Source organism: Neofelis nebulosa, chromosome 7, assembly GCF_028018385.1.
Source record: "Neofelis nebulosa isolate mNeoNeb1 chromosome 7, mNeoNeb1.pri, whole genome shotgun sequence".
In the NCBI taxonomy this organism is placed as follows: Eukaryota; Metazoa; Chordata; class Mammalia; order Carnivora; family Felidae; genus Neofelis; species Neofelis nebulosa.
The window spans coordinates 70022524-70036785 of NC_080788.1; the positions used below are offsets into that span (position 1 = coordinate 70022524).

At 43.1% G+C, this 14262-nt stretch overlaps 2 protein-coding genes across 2 annotated transcripts in view; one reads left to right on the top strand and one right to left on the bottom strand.

Moving 5' to 3' along the window:
* The window catches only part of RYR3 (ryanodine receptor 3), a 535021-nt gene extending 531397 nt beyond the window's left edge, over positions 1-3624 (top strand). Inside the window, 2 exon segments of the mRNA XM_058738297.1 lie at positions 1313-1364; positions 2669-3624. Coding sequence (XP_058594280.1) covers positions 1313-1364; positions 2669-2764 — 148 coding nt within the window. The 3' untranslated portion in view covers positions 2765-3624.
* A 121-nt stretch (positions 3625-3745) lies between these two features.
* Positions 3746-14262, bottom strand: part of AVEN (apoptosis and caspase activation inhibitor) — a 200127-nt gene continuing 189610 nt past the window's right edge. Inside the window, exons 4-7 of the mRNA XM_058740558.1 lie at positions 10056-10126; positions 8145-8240; positions 4999-5350; positions 3746-4218 (exon numbers count right to left, since the gene is read on the bottom strand). Coding sequence (XP_058596541.1) covers positions 4103-4218; positions 4999-5350; positions 8145-8240; positions 10056-10126 — 635 coding nt within the window. The 3' untranslated portion in view covers positions 3746-4102. The remainder of the gene's footprint in view (positions 4219-4998; positions 5351-8144; positions 8241-10055; positions 10127-14262) is intronic.

Genomic DNA, 14262 nt, shown 5'->3' on the forward strand with positions numbered 1-14262 from the left:
TTCACTCAAGAACAAGTTATTCAGAGCCTGTTGTGTGCCATGCACTGTGTACGAATCCTGTACCTTAGAGAATATAGAGTACCTGACGATACAGCTTCTCTCCGTGATCATTTTCAAGAAAAGAAAAAAAAAAAGCGGCTCCCTGGCTTAGCTCTTCCCCCTGAGTCAACATTTTATTGTTGTGGAAAAACTAACCTCTCTTTAGGATGGAACAGCCCTAGCCTTTGGGAAAGGTGTTATTGTTAAAGAGAAGTAGCAAAGACATATTTTTTTTCCCCTAGAATGTGAGTTCAAGACGAAAACACAAATTTAAAAAAATCCTAACGAGAACAAAAACTAAAAAAACTTTAGCATACCCTTCAAGTCATGAGTATTCATGATTGTTAATAAGAGAGTTTTCGTCTCAATAGAGGTGACTGGGATGGATGTCCTTCTATAAAAGGGGAGCATTTGTGAGGACTTGTGAATAGAGGAATGTCAAATGGTGCTATGCGGCCCGCTTGTACGTCTTCCCAGAGCACTATGTATTGTAACAATGTCCCTTCTGGCTCTGTGCAGCTCTAGCAGCAAGCTTGAGAGAACCCCCTTATTCATGTTTGAAACTCCCCCTAAAAACAGTGCTTTGTCAAATAAATGTGCGAGGAAAGGAATAATGTCCTACATGCCTGGGTATCAGACCTCATAAAGCTACTGGCCATACCTTCTTCTTAGTCTGATCAAGGAAAAGGGAGGAAGGAACCAAATCTGTTCATAGCTTCTGAAGCTATAACCCTAAGGACACCCCAAAGGATGTGAAATCTGGGGCCCGGGTTCTCCCCACCTCCAGCCTCACAGTCCTATACTCAGAGGGCAAGAGACTGGCTCGTTTGGAAGTGGTCTCTGAGATCATGCAATGTGAGCTGAATGATCAGCCCCCGCCTCCATGGATACTTGTGTGTTCCAGAAAAACAGACCCAAACCTCAGACCCATCACAGTTAGAACAAGTGAGACTACGTGGACTTTTCTCTGGTATCCATAATACAAACAAAACTATTTCTGGAAGAGTCACAGCAACTTAAGGAGGTTAAATACTTTCCACCTTTTCCATGACCTATCCTTGAGACACACACACACGTAATTTCAGTTCTACGTTCACCTATTACGAGCGTTTTAGTCACCATTTGGTTGTTTAGGGCTTTTTAAAAAGAGGGCCAAAATGCTTCCTCATAAGCTGTCTTAGCTCAAGGTTTAGGGACAAAAGAATTTCTCCTCACAAAAAGAGTAACCAAAGTAATGTCTTTTCTCACTTATACCTTTTTTCTCTTGTTCCAGGTTCTTCCTGATGTATCTGATTAACAAAGATGAAACAGAACACACGGGTCAGGTGAGAAATAAAATATCTTAAGAATCATAGCCCTGCAGTCTAGAGTTTTCTGCACTTAGAATTAGATTGACTAAATATATTACGTTGGATTAGAAAACATGTGACAAAACACCACTCTTCCCCCGCTACCTGAACTCATAGCCAGTGAGGAAAATGGTCTGAAAGTCTTGTCACAGAAGTGTTAGCAATGCTTGTCTCTCTGGCTGGTGGGTTATGAGTGTTGTTTTTTTTTGTTTGTTTGGCTACGTTTTCTGACTTTCGGTCATGATTTAAATTGCTTTTGTAATAACAACAAAAAGAAAATGGCATGAGCTTAAAACAAAAGAAATAATAAAATAATTTTTTGATTTAAAAAAAAAAAAATCATAGCCCTGCATTGAGTTTCCTTTTCATAAGCCTTGAGACTCACCAGAGCATCGAATGTCTGAAGTAGACCGATGATTCCCTTAGCGTCTCACATGCGTTCTTCCTCTGTGTTATTCCGCCATCTCTTTGTGACCTGAGAAACCCCACATCCTAAGGCAACTCCCATCTATTCCTCAAGACTTTCTGGTTATCCTTCCCAGCTAACACTGACATTTTCTAAACCCTTATGGTTACTGCTTCAGAGTAGAATAGCTGGAGGTGGGGAGAACATTACAGAGAAAAAGACAAGGAGAAGCTGAGTGGGCGGCTTAACAAAGAGAGTAAAATGGTGTGAGAGACAGCCTGAGAAAGATAACCACCTCATGTGTGGGTGACGCAGGGAATGTGGAGGTGTGGATAGTATGAGTGAAAGTATGTGTCAAAAGGGATTCTGTGACTAGGATAAAGAAATGCAAAGACAGAGAACAAGGGAAGAGAAGGTAGGTTATCAAGTATTCCAACATCATCAGGGTTGTAGGAAAACTTCACAGCTCACACACTTGTGAGGCACTTGGTTCTGGATCTGCTTTCAGTGCCCCAGGTGTCTGCCCGAGCTAGCACTCACTGTCCCCTCATTGTGCATTATTCTGCCTACTACCAAGTACCAGTGGCATAGAATGAGCTTATTTCTAGATCTTTAAGCAATTTACTGGCAATCATTGTATGGTGTTCAGTGTTGTGAGTTTTGCGGGGGAAGGAAGGAGGAGTTGGGTAGGGAATGACTTTTTGCTCTCAAAATATTCTAGGCTGGGAACAGAGCAAGGAAGAAGGTTCTAGTTGGGCCTCATATAAATGAAACCCCCTCACCATTCCCAAAGGGATATCTACAGAGTAAAAACAATGCAGGTTTTAGCTTACTGTGGTTTCAAAAGAAGTACCCTTTGTTCCCATTGTTTCAGGAATCTTATGTCTGGAAGATGTACCAAGAAAGGTGCTGGGATTTCTTCCCAGCTGGTGACTGCTTTCGGAAACAATATGAAGATCAGCTTGGATAAATCAGAAAGAAACTCCACAGTTCTGGACAAGTTCCAGTGGAATAAATCCTTTTACAGTTCTGAAAAATAATTGAAATGTGACATATTCTAAATGCCTCCCTTATGAGAAAGTGTTTGTTAAAAATATGTGAGATCGTGGAATTGATTTGGCTTTTTGTGCCTAATGGACATAGCCCTGTGGGAGACAACCTCTCAAAATGTGAAAAGAGGGCAAAGAAGCCAGGAAACTATAATTGAATACCTTCAAGTTTTTCAGTTGTAATGGAACTGGTTTGTCACAATGGCAGTCACTGAGGAAAGGACTAGAAATATGAAGTCTTCAACACACTGTACCTGAAATTTTATGCACTTGAATGTCACATGACAGTATCCACTAGTGACTCATGATCTGAACTACAAAAATCATTTTAACTGCAAATTTCTCCCATGGTACTTGCTAGTGAATGTATTCAGAATCAGCTTGAAAAGCTTTAAGCAGTTACAGAAATAGAAAAAAAAAAAAAAAACACACTTTGTCGACACTGAAATATCGATTAAGTGCCTTAAAAAATCTCTTTAGATATAGCTATGCAAATTTTTTATGTTTATGTCCCAGATGGACATAGTTCCATTAATTAGTTGTGATCTTCTGTCTTCATGAAACTGCACTTGAAGGTTATTCATATAATTTTTTTTTTTTCCAGTAACAGCTTGTCAACTGCTGTTATTAGAAGTACTGTACTGAAAATCCAGAAAAAGTTCAATCTTATGCCAAATTGAGTACTGCTTTCTGGTCCCCTTGTAAGTAGTGGAGCTGCTGTGTTTAGGTGAATCTCCTTAAATCAAAGGAAGTGCCCACTGCAATAAAGTAATACACCCCACTCTCTGGTGTTGGCGTCTTGCGTTGCACCTCTTGCGGCTGACTCCGCAGCCGCACTGGGACAGCTGGGAAAAGGGACACGACACAAATGGCCTAAAACCCCACCCAGGAAAGAAAGGAAGTCCACACACCAGCGTTCATTTATTTGGGCCAAATGCATGCCTTGTTGCTTGTGTCTATCAGCAGCACCTGCTCTGCCGTAAACATTGAAAGGAAGGAGGCTGGAAACAAGAGCCCTAACATCCCTTGCCCTTAAGGGATCTACTAGATCACTAAGCCAGAGAACAAATGCAAGGAGCCTCTTAAAGGTATAGTCTCATGTTGTGGAACACAGAGGTAGGCTGTACCGCGGCAAGCGTTGACGGCGTGGGGCATGCTTGTAAACCAGCTGTTCTGGAAGGACAGCCTTGGGCCCGCCCTTGCTGACAAGGCCACCAAAATTTGCTTCAGGCACTTTTTTTCATTTTTCTTTCTATACGTTAGGAAATCATGCTGTCCAACCAGTCTTCAAGCTCTTCCTCGGTAACAGTTTTTGATGTACTTGCTTGCTCCGGTTCCACGTTCTTTTCTTCCACCACAGAGGGCTCTGCAGGAGCTGGGGAAATAAAAGCAGTGTTAACAACTGCACGTTGGTCCCCAGAGTGAGGGTTAAGGCTGCCTTGGGGCTTGTTCCATGACAGAAGTCAGCCCTACCTGTTTGCTTACAACAAGGGGAAACGTTCTGTTATTCAATCAGTTACAGTAATATCCTCACAATAAATGGGGTAGAGATTTGCCCCTCTAGTTATTCTGAAGTTGCCTTTTACCGTTCACTAGTTTCTTAAAAAAGACCAACAGCTCAGTTTTCTTTTGACTATTGTAGCACTCCTGGAAAGTCTTCAAAGGTTCTCAAAGGCAGTGTGTGGATGCAGCAGTCACCCTCGGCCTCTCCCTATCAGACGGGCCACTGTCTTGCAGAGCGCACACAAGGGAGGGAGTGCTCGTTTGTAAAAAAATAAGATCGAAATAGCAAGCAAGAAGTCTGGAGAGTTGGTTAACTGGCCTGTTCAGATAGTCGATTAAAAGGCCTGCTGATGCACAGCTGAGGACCAGGAGAAGCTTAATGCCTTTTTATAGCGAGAGTTCAATCTGCAGCCCCGGGTTTAATATTGCAGTCAGGCAGGTAGCAGCTTTGGAAGCCGGGTGTATCGAGTGGGAGGAAGGATGTCAGAAAGGTCAGCTCAGGGGGAAGTGGGGATGTGAGCACAGAAATAGATGTCCACGGACCACAGCAGATCGATGTCAGACGCTGATGGAGACGTGTATGGATGGGACGCAGGTGGGGCTGTTTGCAGAAAAACAGGAAGAGGGATAGGGAATCAAATGGAAGCCATACCTTTTTCTTCTGGCACCACCTCCCCATCTTTCTCAGATCCTCGGTCCTGAGATGTCTGGTCTGGTAAGATGTTCTCTCCCTCTTTTATAGGTGCATCTAAACTCAGCAGCAGATCTAACTCTTCCTCCAAGGGGCCTGCTGCTGACTGCAGTGGGCCAGTGGGTTCCCAGGAACCCTTTGTGGGACCTGGGCTATCTTTACCCAGGTACATGGGGCAGCCAGTAGCAACAGACTTCAGCTCAGCAGACCCCCTTCCTCCAGGACCCAAGGGCCCTTTTAACTGCATCCCTCGTCCCTTGCCTTCATCATTTCTCTTTGGTTTCACCTGAGGAAGCTCTAAAGGAAGGGTGGTCTGAAAGAGAAGCATAAAGAGTTAAAAAAATCTTGAGTCCTGCCACATTTGCTTAAGCAGAAACAAAAACAAAGGAAGCCAAACTTTGGGCAATGGCTAATTCTATCCAGACAGCAAGTCCACAAAGGGTCTCGAATTCAGGCCCTGCCCCAGCACCCTTCCTTACTGATGGGGGCTAAAACATGGGAGACCTCACTGAAACACAACAGGGCTGGGCCTCCCCCTCTGCCCCACCTCCGCTGTGTGCTAACTCAGAGTTGAAATCAAAAGGGCCATGTCTTTCTATAACTGCCCTGAGAGCTGGCAGCACCACAGGTCTATATGAATGTATGTATACTTCCATCTGTGAGGACATAAACATCTGTAAAAGGCACCGAGAAGCAATCAGCCAATCAATGTGTGAATAAGAAAGGTAAAGGGACAAGCTCCCCAAGATAAGAGGGATGCTTGCTAACATTTGAGTAAAAAATGCCAGACAGGAAAGAAAACATACTCGATTACATTCGTAAAAAGTACAAAAATGGGCAAAACTAATCTTTAGTATTAGGAATCAGGATAGTAGTTTTTAGGGCAGTAGTGACTCGAGGGAGGGGTGGCTTCTGGGGTGCTGGCAATATTCTGATTCTTGCTCTGGATGCAGATTCCATGGTTCTACATACTTATGCGTGCACTTTTCTGTAATGACTTTACAAAAGTTAACTCTTCAGGGGACTGTAATGTGGAGCGAAGACTGAGAAGCTCTGTTCTGGTGGGGAGGCGGGGAGGCATGGGGTGACCAGCATGGCAGCAGGGTGGGTAGATGGAGAATGAGGTTCAACTACTGTTGGAAAACCTGTCCCTGCATTTAAGCATCCTGAGCAGATCCAGCTTGCTAATGACTCCTCAGGGCTTTCAGAGCACTATGGCTTGACACATAAATATTCATCCATCATTCTCAGTGTGCAAGATAAAGCTGGGATGTGGTCTTTCATTATAATCCTGGAGTCCTTGAATTTGTTCTGGCTCGGGTGTCTGGTGTTGCTTTTTTAACTCCCCCAGTAATTCAAATGTGCACACACAGTTTGCTCTACATCAGTGGGTGGGGTGGGGGTGAGATTTAAAACTAGGACCCGGGTTTTCAAAGTTCCTGTGATTGTTTTATACCTTTCTTCTAAGGCCTGCCACTGATACGACATCCTCACTTTCAAATGCTCACAGCGCTTCCTGTTTCTCCCTAAGTCCTGAGGCCCCATCACCTTCATCTCAGTGCTACCCTGATGTGTAGTGCTAACAACCATTTCTCATTCTGGGGGACCCAACGATGCATGGCGGGACTTGGAACATCTCTGGACACCCAGCAGAGACAGCAGTGGTTTCCCAATCCGTAAGAAAACCCCAAACACTTCTAAAGCTCCATGGCGATTCCCCCTTAGAGGCAAATGCCATCCTCTCTACTTCTCTGCCCTGCAGAGGACTTAACTGTCCTCCAGCCCTGAATTCAACCCGCGTGGGTAACCAATTTGTGCATCTGCTCCAGCGTAGCATCACATTCAGGTGCAGAATGAAGCTGATCATTTTAGTTGCCGCGATTCTATTCACAATTAGGACTGCTCAGGGTTTCGCTTTTTAAAAAATTCAGTGGGGCCACAATTAACATTTTCAAGTTCCTCTAGTATCATCCACTGGGCCTCCTCGTCTCAGTTCATTATTCAACTGCTGTCTTACGCTGGTGTCTCCTACATTTATGTTTTGAGCCCTTAATTCTGCACCATCAATTTCTCTATCCAACTACTGTTTGCACTTTGCTATCTCAGAGGCACAAACCCGTAATGTCCCAACCTCGCCTTTCCTGATGCTGCCCCACCGCCTAGGTGCACAAGCTGCAGAGCCTAGAACAATTCTTCGCTTGCTCTCCATTTCCAGTACTTGACCAAGTCCTGCCAGTTTTACCCACAGGTGCTCAAAAGTAAAGTCAAGCTCTCTGTCACCTCCACCATCATCACCCTAGCCCCAGCAACACGATCACACAGGGATCCCACAGGACCCGTGCAGCGGCCTCCTGTTTTGCTTCCCCTCCTCCACTCTCCTCCGCCACGTGCCTGCACACACACATTTACCAGACACTTCTGCCTATTCCCCTAGTCCACTCTCCACTATCCTGCAGCCAGAATGGCCCTTGCTTTTATCATTATGAGCAGTATTGCCAAGGTAGATCCGGTTGGGTCACTCTTCTTTAAATTCCAACTCAGACGTTGTTCTACTTTGGATCTCAGCTAATCTGACACTCCTGCAGGAAAGGCATTCTTAAGCACACCAAAGTAGATCGGGTTCGTTATTACGTATGCTCACAGCACACTAGGCTTCTCCTTCGTAGGACTTAACGCAATTGGGTCACTTGCTTGATACTCCAATTTCCCAACAGATTAAGCTCCAAAGAGCAGGAACCATGTCTGTCTGATCACCCCTTAGTGCTAACAAAGAGTCTGGCACATAAGTTTGTGAGTAAAATACCAGCTAGACTTTATCTTTTTACATTTCATTCAGTTCCATTACCTTTGATCCTTCAAAATGTTTCAAATGTAAAATGTTAAAAAAAAAAAAAAGAAAGAAAAGAAAAGAAAAGAAAAAAAAAAAAACTCTAAAAATTACTTCATTGTCCCTTAAAACTTTTCAAAATGCTACCTTGATACAAAACCCTCAGATTTACGAAAGGAAAAGCTCACTGAGAGACATTCTGCAGAGGGATATTTTTCACTCGTTTTTTCCTCTGCTGCCCTAACCCACACTGGCTGGAAGATGCTATCGGGGTTTTTACCTGGACCAATTCAGCAGCGACATTGAGTCGGAGCGAAAGAGGCAGTTCTTGAAGGGCACGAACCAATGACTCACAGTCCACATAAAATGCCGAATTCTATCAACAAACAAAAAATTACAGATATATCAGGTGATGATTACAAATGACCTTTTAGAAAAAGGCAGAAGATGATAGAAATAAACCATCATTATAACCCCAAGTTATATCCTATTATTAGTTCCATTTGACAGATGAGAACACAAGAGAAGGAAACAAGTCAGCCCAAGTCCTAGAACGAAGATACACCCACCTTTAGGCGTGTCTCTCCAAGGTCTGTGCTCTTACCCACATGCTAAACTTCCCCCCAGAAGAAAATGAACATCAAACTGCTGGTACTAACTGGCCCAGGACAACCCCTGAAGCCCCCTCCTCTGGGAACACTGCACCCCAATGACATCCTGACTCTCAGCACGGCCGGTCTTTCAGCTCTCCTCCCTTGACAGGACCCCCCAGAATCACACTCCTCCGCCGAGACGCAGCCAACGATCTCTTTCCCCGGGTGCTGCTCTCCATCCCTGCCAGCCCAAAGTGGTCCCCACCGTATTATCTTCATTCACTGATGACACCACTTATTTTATGTCACGCTTTTTTGTTCATTACAAAAATATTTACTGATCATCTACTTTAGGTCAGCCACCGTGCTAAGGGCAATGCACGAGCACGGTCTCTGGCTGGTTCACCTTTGAACAGGCTGCATCTAATAAAATAGCTAGTAAAGAACAAGTTCTCAGTGTTCTGATGAATGAAGAAGTTTAGGATTATTTGAAACCCTCGGGATAACTGAAACATTCTCTGAGAGTCAACACGGCCCAAAAGGAGTTGAAATGTGAGAGGTTATCTGTTTGCAATTTATCCTAGAATGCTAAACTGCACCTCAGGCATCTGCCCACACCGACTCAAGCAGACAAATATTTTTAATTCCCTACTTTTCTCCATGGGGTAATACAGACCCTATGTAAAGTGACAGGCAGTCACTTTATAAGTAACACCCCCCGCCGCACAGTGTGGTAAATCAATGCCCATCCCAAACAAGTAGACATCACACCAGTCCAGGGGTAAAATGAACCACTTACAGTGTGCATGTGTGCGGAGCTAATAGCAGAATGGGGAGGAGGGTGCCCGACCCTTGGGCTTCAGGTCTGCTATTCAGCCACCTGCCTGAAGCTGTGGACAGATTGTCTAATCATTGTACCAGACAGTATGCCCTAGCCATGGAGTCAGGGAGCCCATGACAAGCCACCACTCATTCTCTGTGCTTTGTAAAAGGGTAAGAACACCTGTCGTCTCTCATATGGAAACAATCAGTCAAATCCCACTTGGAAAAGAATCGAAACTCCTTGGGATGGAAGTATGGCACGAACACAAAGCGAATGAAGTGGTTGGCCTTTCTGGATTCGCTGAAAGGCTTCTGTGACATTTGTCCTTATTTTTATAGCTTTATTCTTCTAATTATAGATAAAGAGTTATCTAAAGCTATAAACTTGAGGATTTTTTTCACCTGATACCAAAAGCAGTATGAGGGGGAAAAAATTACTTTTCAACTCCAAGGGGAAGTTTCACAGAAAGGGAAAGAAGAGAGGCCCAATGGCAGAGCAATCCACACAAAAATCATGACTATAAACTCACTACCTTGCAGCCCAGTCTATGTGGGGAATTCACACAGATGGCCAGGTGTAAAGGTGAACTCTAGCTTCAAAGACCTGTATAAGTTAAGCTTCCCGGACATTTTCTGAACGGTTTCTGTAACGGAGACTAAACTGTACATGAATGACTACTCTTTTCTACACGGAGACTCTATCTCAACAATAATGTAAGGATGTTAGTCTCCAGCCTTGAGCAGAGCCAACCCGCATTCGAGACAAACCATCTTACCTGTTTTGGACACGACGCTTCACCATCCCACTCCTTCTCCTCGACAAAGCGGAACTGAGAGAATGAGTCCCCTAGAGATAGAAGAAAAAGAAAAAACCACAATTTTATGCAAAAGCCAAAGGAAAAGGCTCAGTTCTCTATATTTCGCCTCTGGCATAAAAGTGCCACTTCTGAAGAGCTAACTGTCCTGAATTCGGCGACATCATTCAGTTGAAGTTCTTGGCTTCCACATCCTTACACAGCAATCTGCGTGTGCCCTTGAAAATATTGTGGGCGCCATCATTCACCATTGCACCCAATTCTCAGTAAGCCACCATCTCCACGCTATTCGAGAGGCAACAAAATAGTTCAGGCCTGCAGACATGGCCAGCTACTCGTATTTAGCACATTTTCATCTCATCTGCTTAATGTATGCAAGGAAACAGAGATTTATGATTTGGGGAGCAGGTGCAGCTGAAAAGGCAGAAGAAACGAGTTGAAGGAAAGAAGTTCTAGACTTACCCACAAAATGACAGACTTTTACTCTCTCTCTCAGGTGAGGTGACCGTCCTCAACCATCACTTTAAAACTCACCTGGTTAGAATGTCAAATGCAAAGTAAAACTCAAAGAAGGTGCACAAAATTAGTTCATGTGAGTCCTGGTGCGCTGCTCTGAGCTCGTGGAGTAAAGGAAAATGAACACGTAAGATCAGCATAAACAAGCGTGAAAGATGATCCTGGACAGCAAGCTTTGACACAGGGCTTATTTTGTAAATGCATACTTATTTGGTTATCTGCATTAAGAACATCTAATTTATACATGAAGAATTCTTTCTGTCCCTAGCTTTCAGGATTCTCCAAAATGTGATCCTCCCTCAATAACCCATGTTTGCTTCCTATTTCTTCAGACTTTCTGCTCGAGTCGACCTCTTTTCACGTTCCAAACATACTTCATGTTCTATCCTAGGCTCTTTCTTTTTCAATCCTCCCCCCTTGTCTAGAAGACCCACACACTTCTACCCATTCATATCATATTTATACTCTTTTGTGATACCTCTCAGGTGACTTAACCATAGAATCCATTCTTCTAAATTAAAAGAGGAAAAAGGAAGTGAAGAATTCAAAATTAAGGAGACAAAGATAAAATTAGACCCTATACTACCCCCATCATTTCCAAAACACATGGGTCAGAAATATGAACATTTGGCAAGATCAAATTAAAAGCAAAAAGGACCAAGAACACCACTATTAGAAGGGGTGAAGTTAATACTCTTAGTCATCGGCAAATCAATTTGATCCCTCAAAAATTATGACAATAAAGGATCTGAATGATATAATAAGGTTTTTTATGTATATATAGATATGAGTATGTGCACATATATATTATGATTGTATCTGTGTACTCTCTTTATAAATATCTGTGCGACATTAGTTTTTAAAAAGAGCTATAAAAAGGCCACCAAAAACCTCAATAAATCTGAAAAGTAGCAGTATTTGCTAATGATAAACATTTATAGCACATATAAGCAAAGGGTTAATATCTCTTACATACAAAGAGCTTCTGCAAATCAACCAGAATAAACCACCTAGTAGAAAAAGAGGAAAAGGAGTGAAAATAAGAAATACCATTTGCTAATATATATAAATGTGTGTTTATATATATATAATTATATATATACACATATATGAATAAATTAAAAATCAATCTGGTAGATTTTTTAAAACTTGACCAAATATTTGAATGCCATATTCACTGTTATTTTTGGCATTCCTGAACTTCTATATTATAAATAATGCTATATAATATATAATAATGCTATTATAAATAATGCTATAATCATTATAAATGATGCTAAGACTGCATAGAATAATATATAACCAGCACAAGGTAACAGTAATACAAACAAGGCATGCTAGACTGTCTAATATTTGAATATTCACTTTCAAATACAGGTAAGTTTCCAACAATGGCTAAATAGCTTGATGTAAACCAATCCTTTTACTGAGAACAGCTTAGGAACACTAGGCCAAAAAGAGCCACTTAGCACACAAGCGACAAAGGTCTCAGAAAGAAGAGAAGCTAAGGAGGTAAGCCTGACATTTAGAACTGCTTCTCCCTTTGAGGCATTTATTCATTCCCACAGGTGGTCCTGAGAAACTGAAGAACTGAGCATAAAGTAACAACCAGGGAATGCAGAGAGCTTTTGCTAGTTTTATGGTACAGGGCAGACAAAAATTGGAATTCAGGGCCCAAGGATGAGGAAGAATCTTGGAAAACCCAAGACATTCACATGGGAGCCCTGATGAGTACATCTTAGAAGTGGGAGTTGGGGGGCACCTGGGTGGCTCAGTTGGTTGAGTGTCCAGCTTTTTATTTTGACTCAGGTCACAGTTGTGAGATTGAACCCCATCAGGCTCTGTGCATGGAGCCTGCTTGGGATTCTCTCCCCTCCACCATTTGCATGCTTTCTCTCAAAAATAAATAAACATTAAAAGGAAGAAGGAGGAGGGGGAGGAGGAGGGGGATGAAGAGAAGGAGGAGGAGAAGGAGAAGGAGAAGGAGAAGGAGGTGGAGGAGAAGGAGAAGGAGGTGGAGGAGAAGGAGAAGGAGGTGGAGGAGAAGGAGAAGGAGGTGGAGGAGGAGGAGAAGGAGAAGGAGGAGGGGGAGGGGGAGAGGGAGGAGGAAGAGGGGGAGAGGGAGGAGGAGGAGGAGGAGAAGGAGAAGGAGAAGGAGAAGGAGAAGGAGAAGGAGAAGGAGAAGGAGAAGGAGAAGGAGAAGGAGAAGGAGAAGGAGAAGGAGAAGGAGAAGGAGAAGAAGGAGTAATGGTGGGGATGAAGTAGGAATAAGCCAGACCTCCCACAGTCTGAGGCAAAGCTATATATCATCTCAGTCTCTGATTCTGCCCGTAAGAAGCAAAAGTAAATCCTTTTTGGAGGAAAATGACATTACCAATAGCCTAAAATTATCTCTACTATTTTTCATAACCAGTGTCCAGAGTTCATTAAAAACCATCAAGCATATCAGGAGAGGAGACCAAGGTAACAAAAAACTAAGGTAACGGGGGGAGGGGGGGATAAAACCCTAAAAAGATCCACAGAGGTTAAGATATTTGACTTATCAGACATGGATTTTATAATTGAGCAATGTAAACATTTTAAGAATAGGAAAATCTACAAAATCACAATGACATCCACGAAGTCATCATGATTCATATAAAATGTACACATAAAAAATACAAAGAAGAAAATGCTTGAGGAAAATGAGATGCTGAAAACACAATTTGCTTACAGTAATCAAACTTCAAAAACACATTTTTAAAATTATAATAAATCATAGAGAGGCCAACACTGAAAAATAAGCTTGTCCAAATGCCTACGAAAGAATGCCAACCCCTCTGATCCTGTCACTGAAGGTGAAAGAGTATCCAGACTTGTGGAAATCATGAATCTTAGCATTTCAAGAGTGCTTCTGGAAGAGGTGTTACCAAAATTCTTCTTCCTCAATTATACTGCAACATGCACAAAAACAATGGTGATAGTACCAAATGTGCTACTCCTCTACCCTGTGCATCAGACATTTGGACATGTAGACCTCCTTTAAGTAAAACAGAACAGGGGCACCTGCTGGCTCAATCAGTTGAGCGTCTGACTCTACGTTTCGGCTCAGGCCATGATCTCCCGATTTGTGGGATCAAGCCCCATGTCCAGCTCTTCGCACTAGGTATGGAGTCTGCTTCAGATTGATATTCTCTCTTTCTCTCTCTCTCTCTCTCTCTCTCTCTCTCTCTCTCTCTCTCTCTCTCTCTCCCTCCCTCCCTCCTCTACCTCCCCCCCCCCAACCCTGGCCCCTCGGCCCCTCCCCTGCTCACACTCTCTCAAACAGACAGCACAATTCCTTAACAATCTATTCAATCCTGCTCCTGCTTTACTCTCTTGTTGGAAGAGTTCCTGGTCTCACACTCACATGGTGAGTCCAGATGGAGAAGTATAGAGTAGAAACAGTGACAGCTAACTGTGGTTGACAATGAACAAACATGGGTGTCTCAAGAGCTGCAAGCGTTCAAAGTTTCGGTCACACTGTATGTTCAGATGGTAATTAAGGCACAGTGTAATGGACAGAACTAGAAAGCATAAAAGGAGTGCTGTTCTTCCTTTCTTCCTTTCTTCCTCCTCCTCTTCCTCCTCCTCCTCCTCCTCCTCTTCCTCTTCCTCCTCCTCCTCTTCCTCC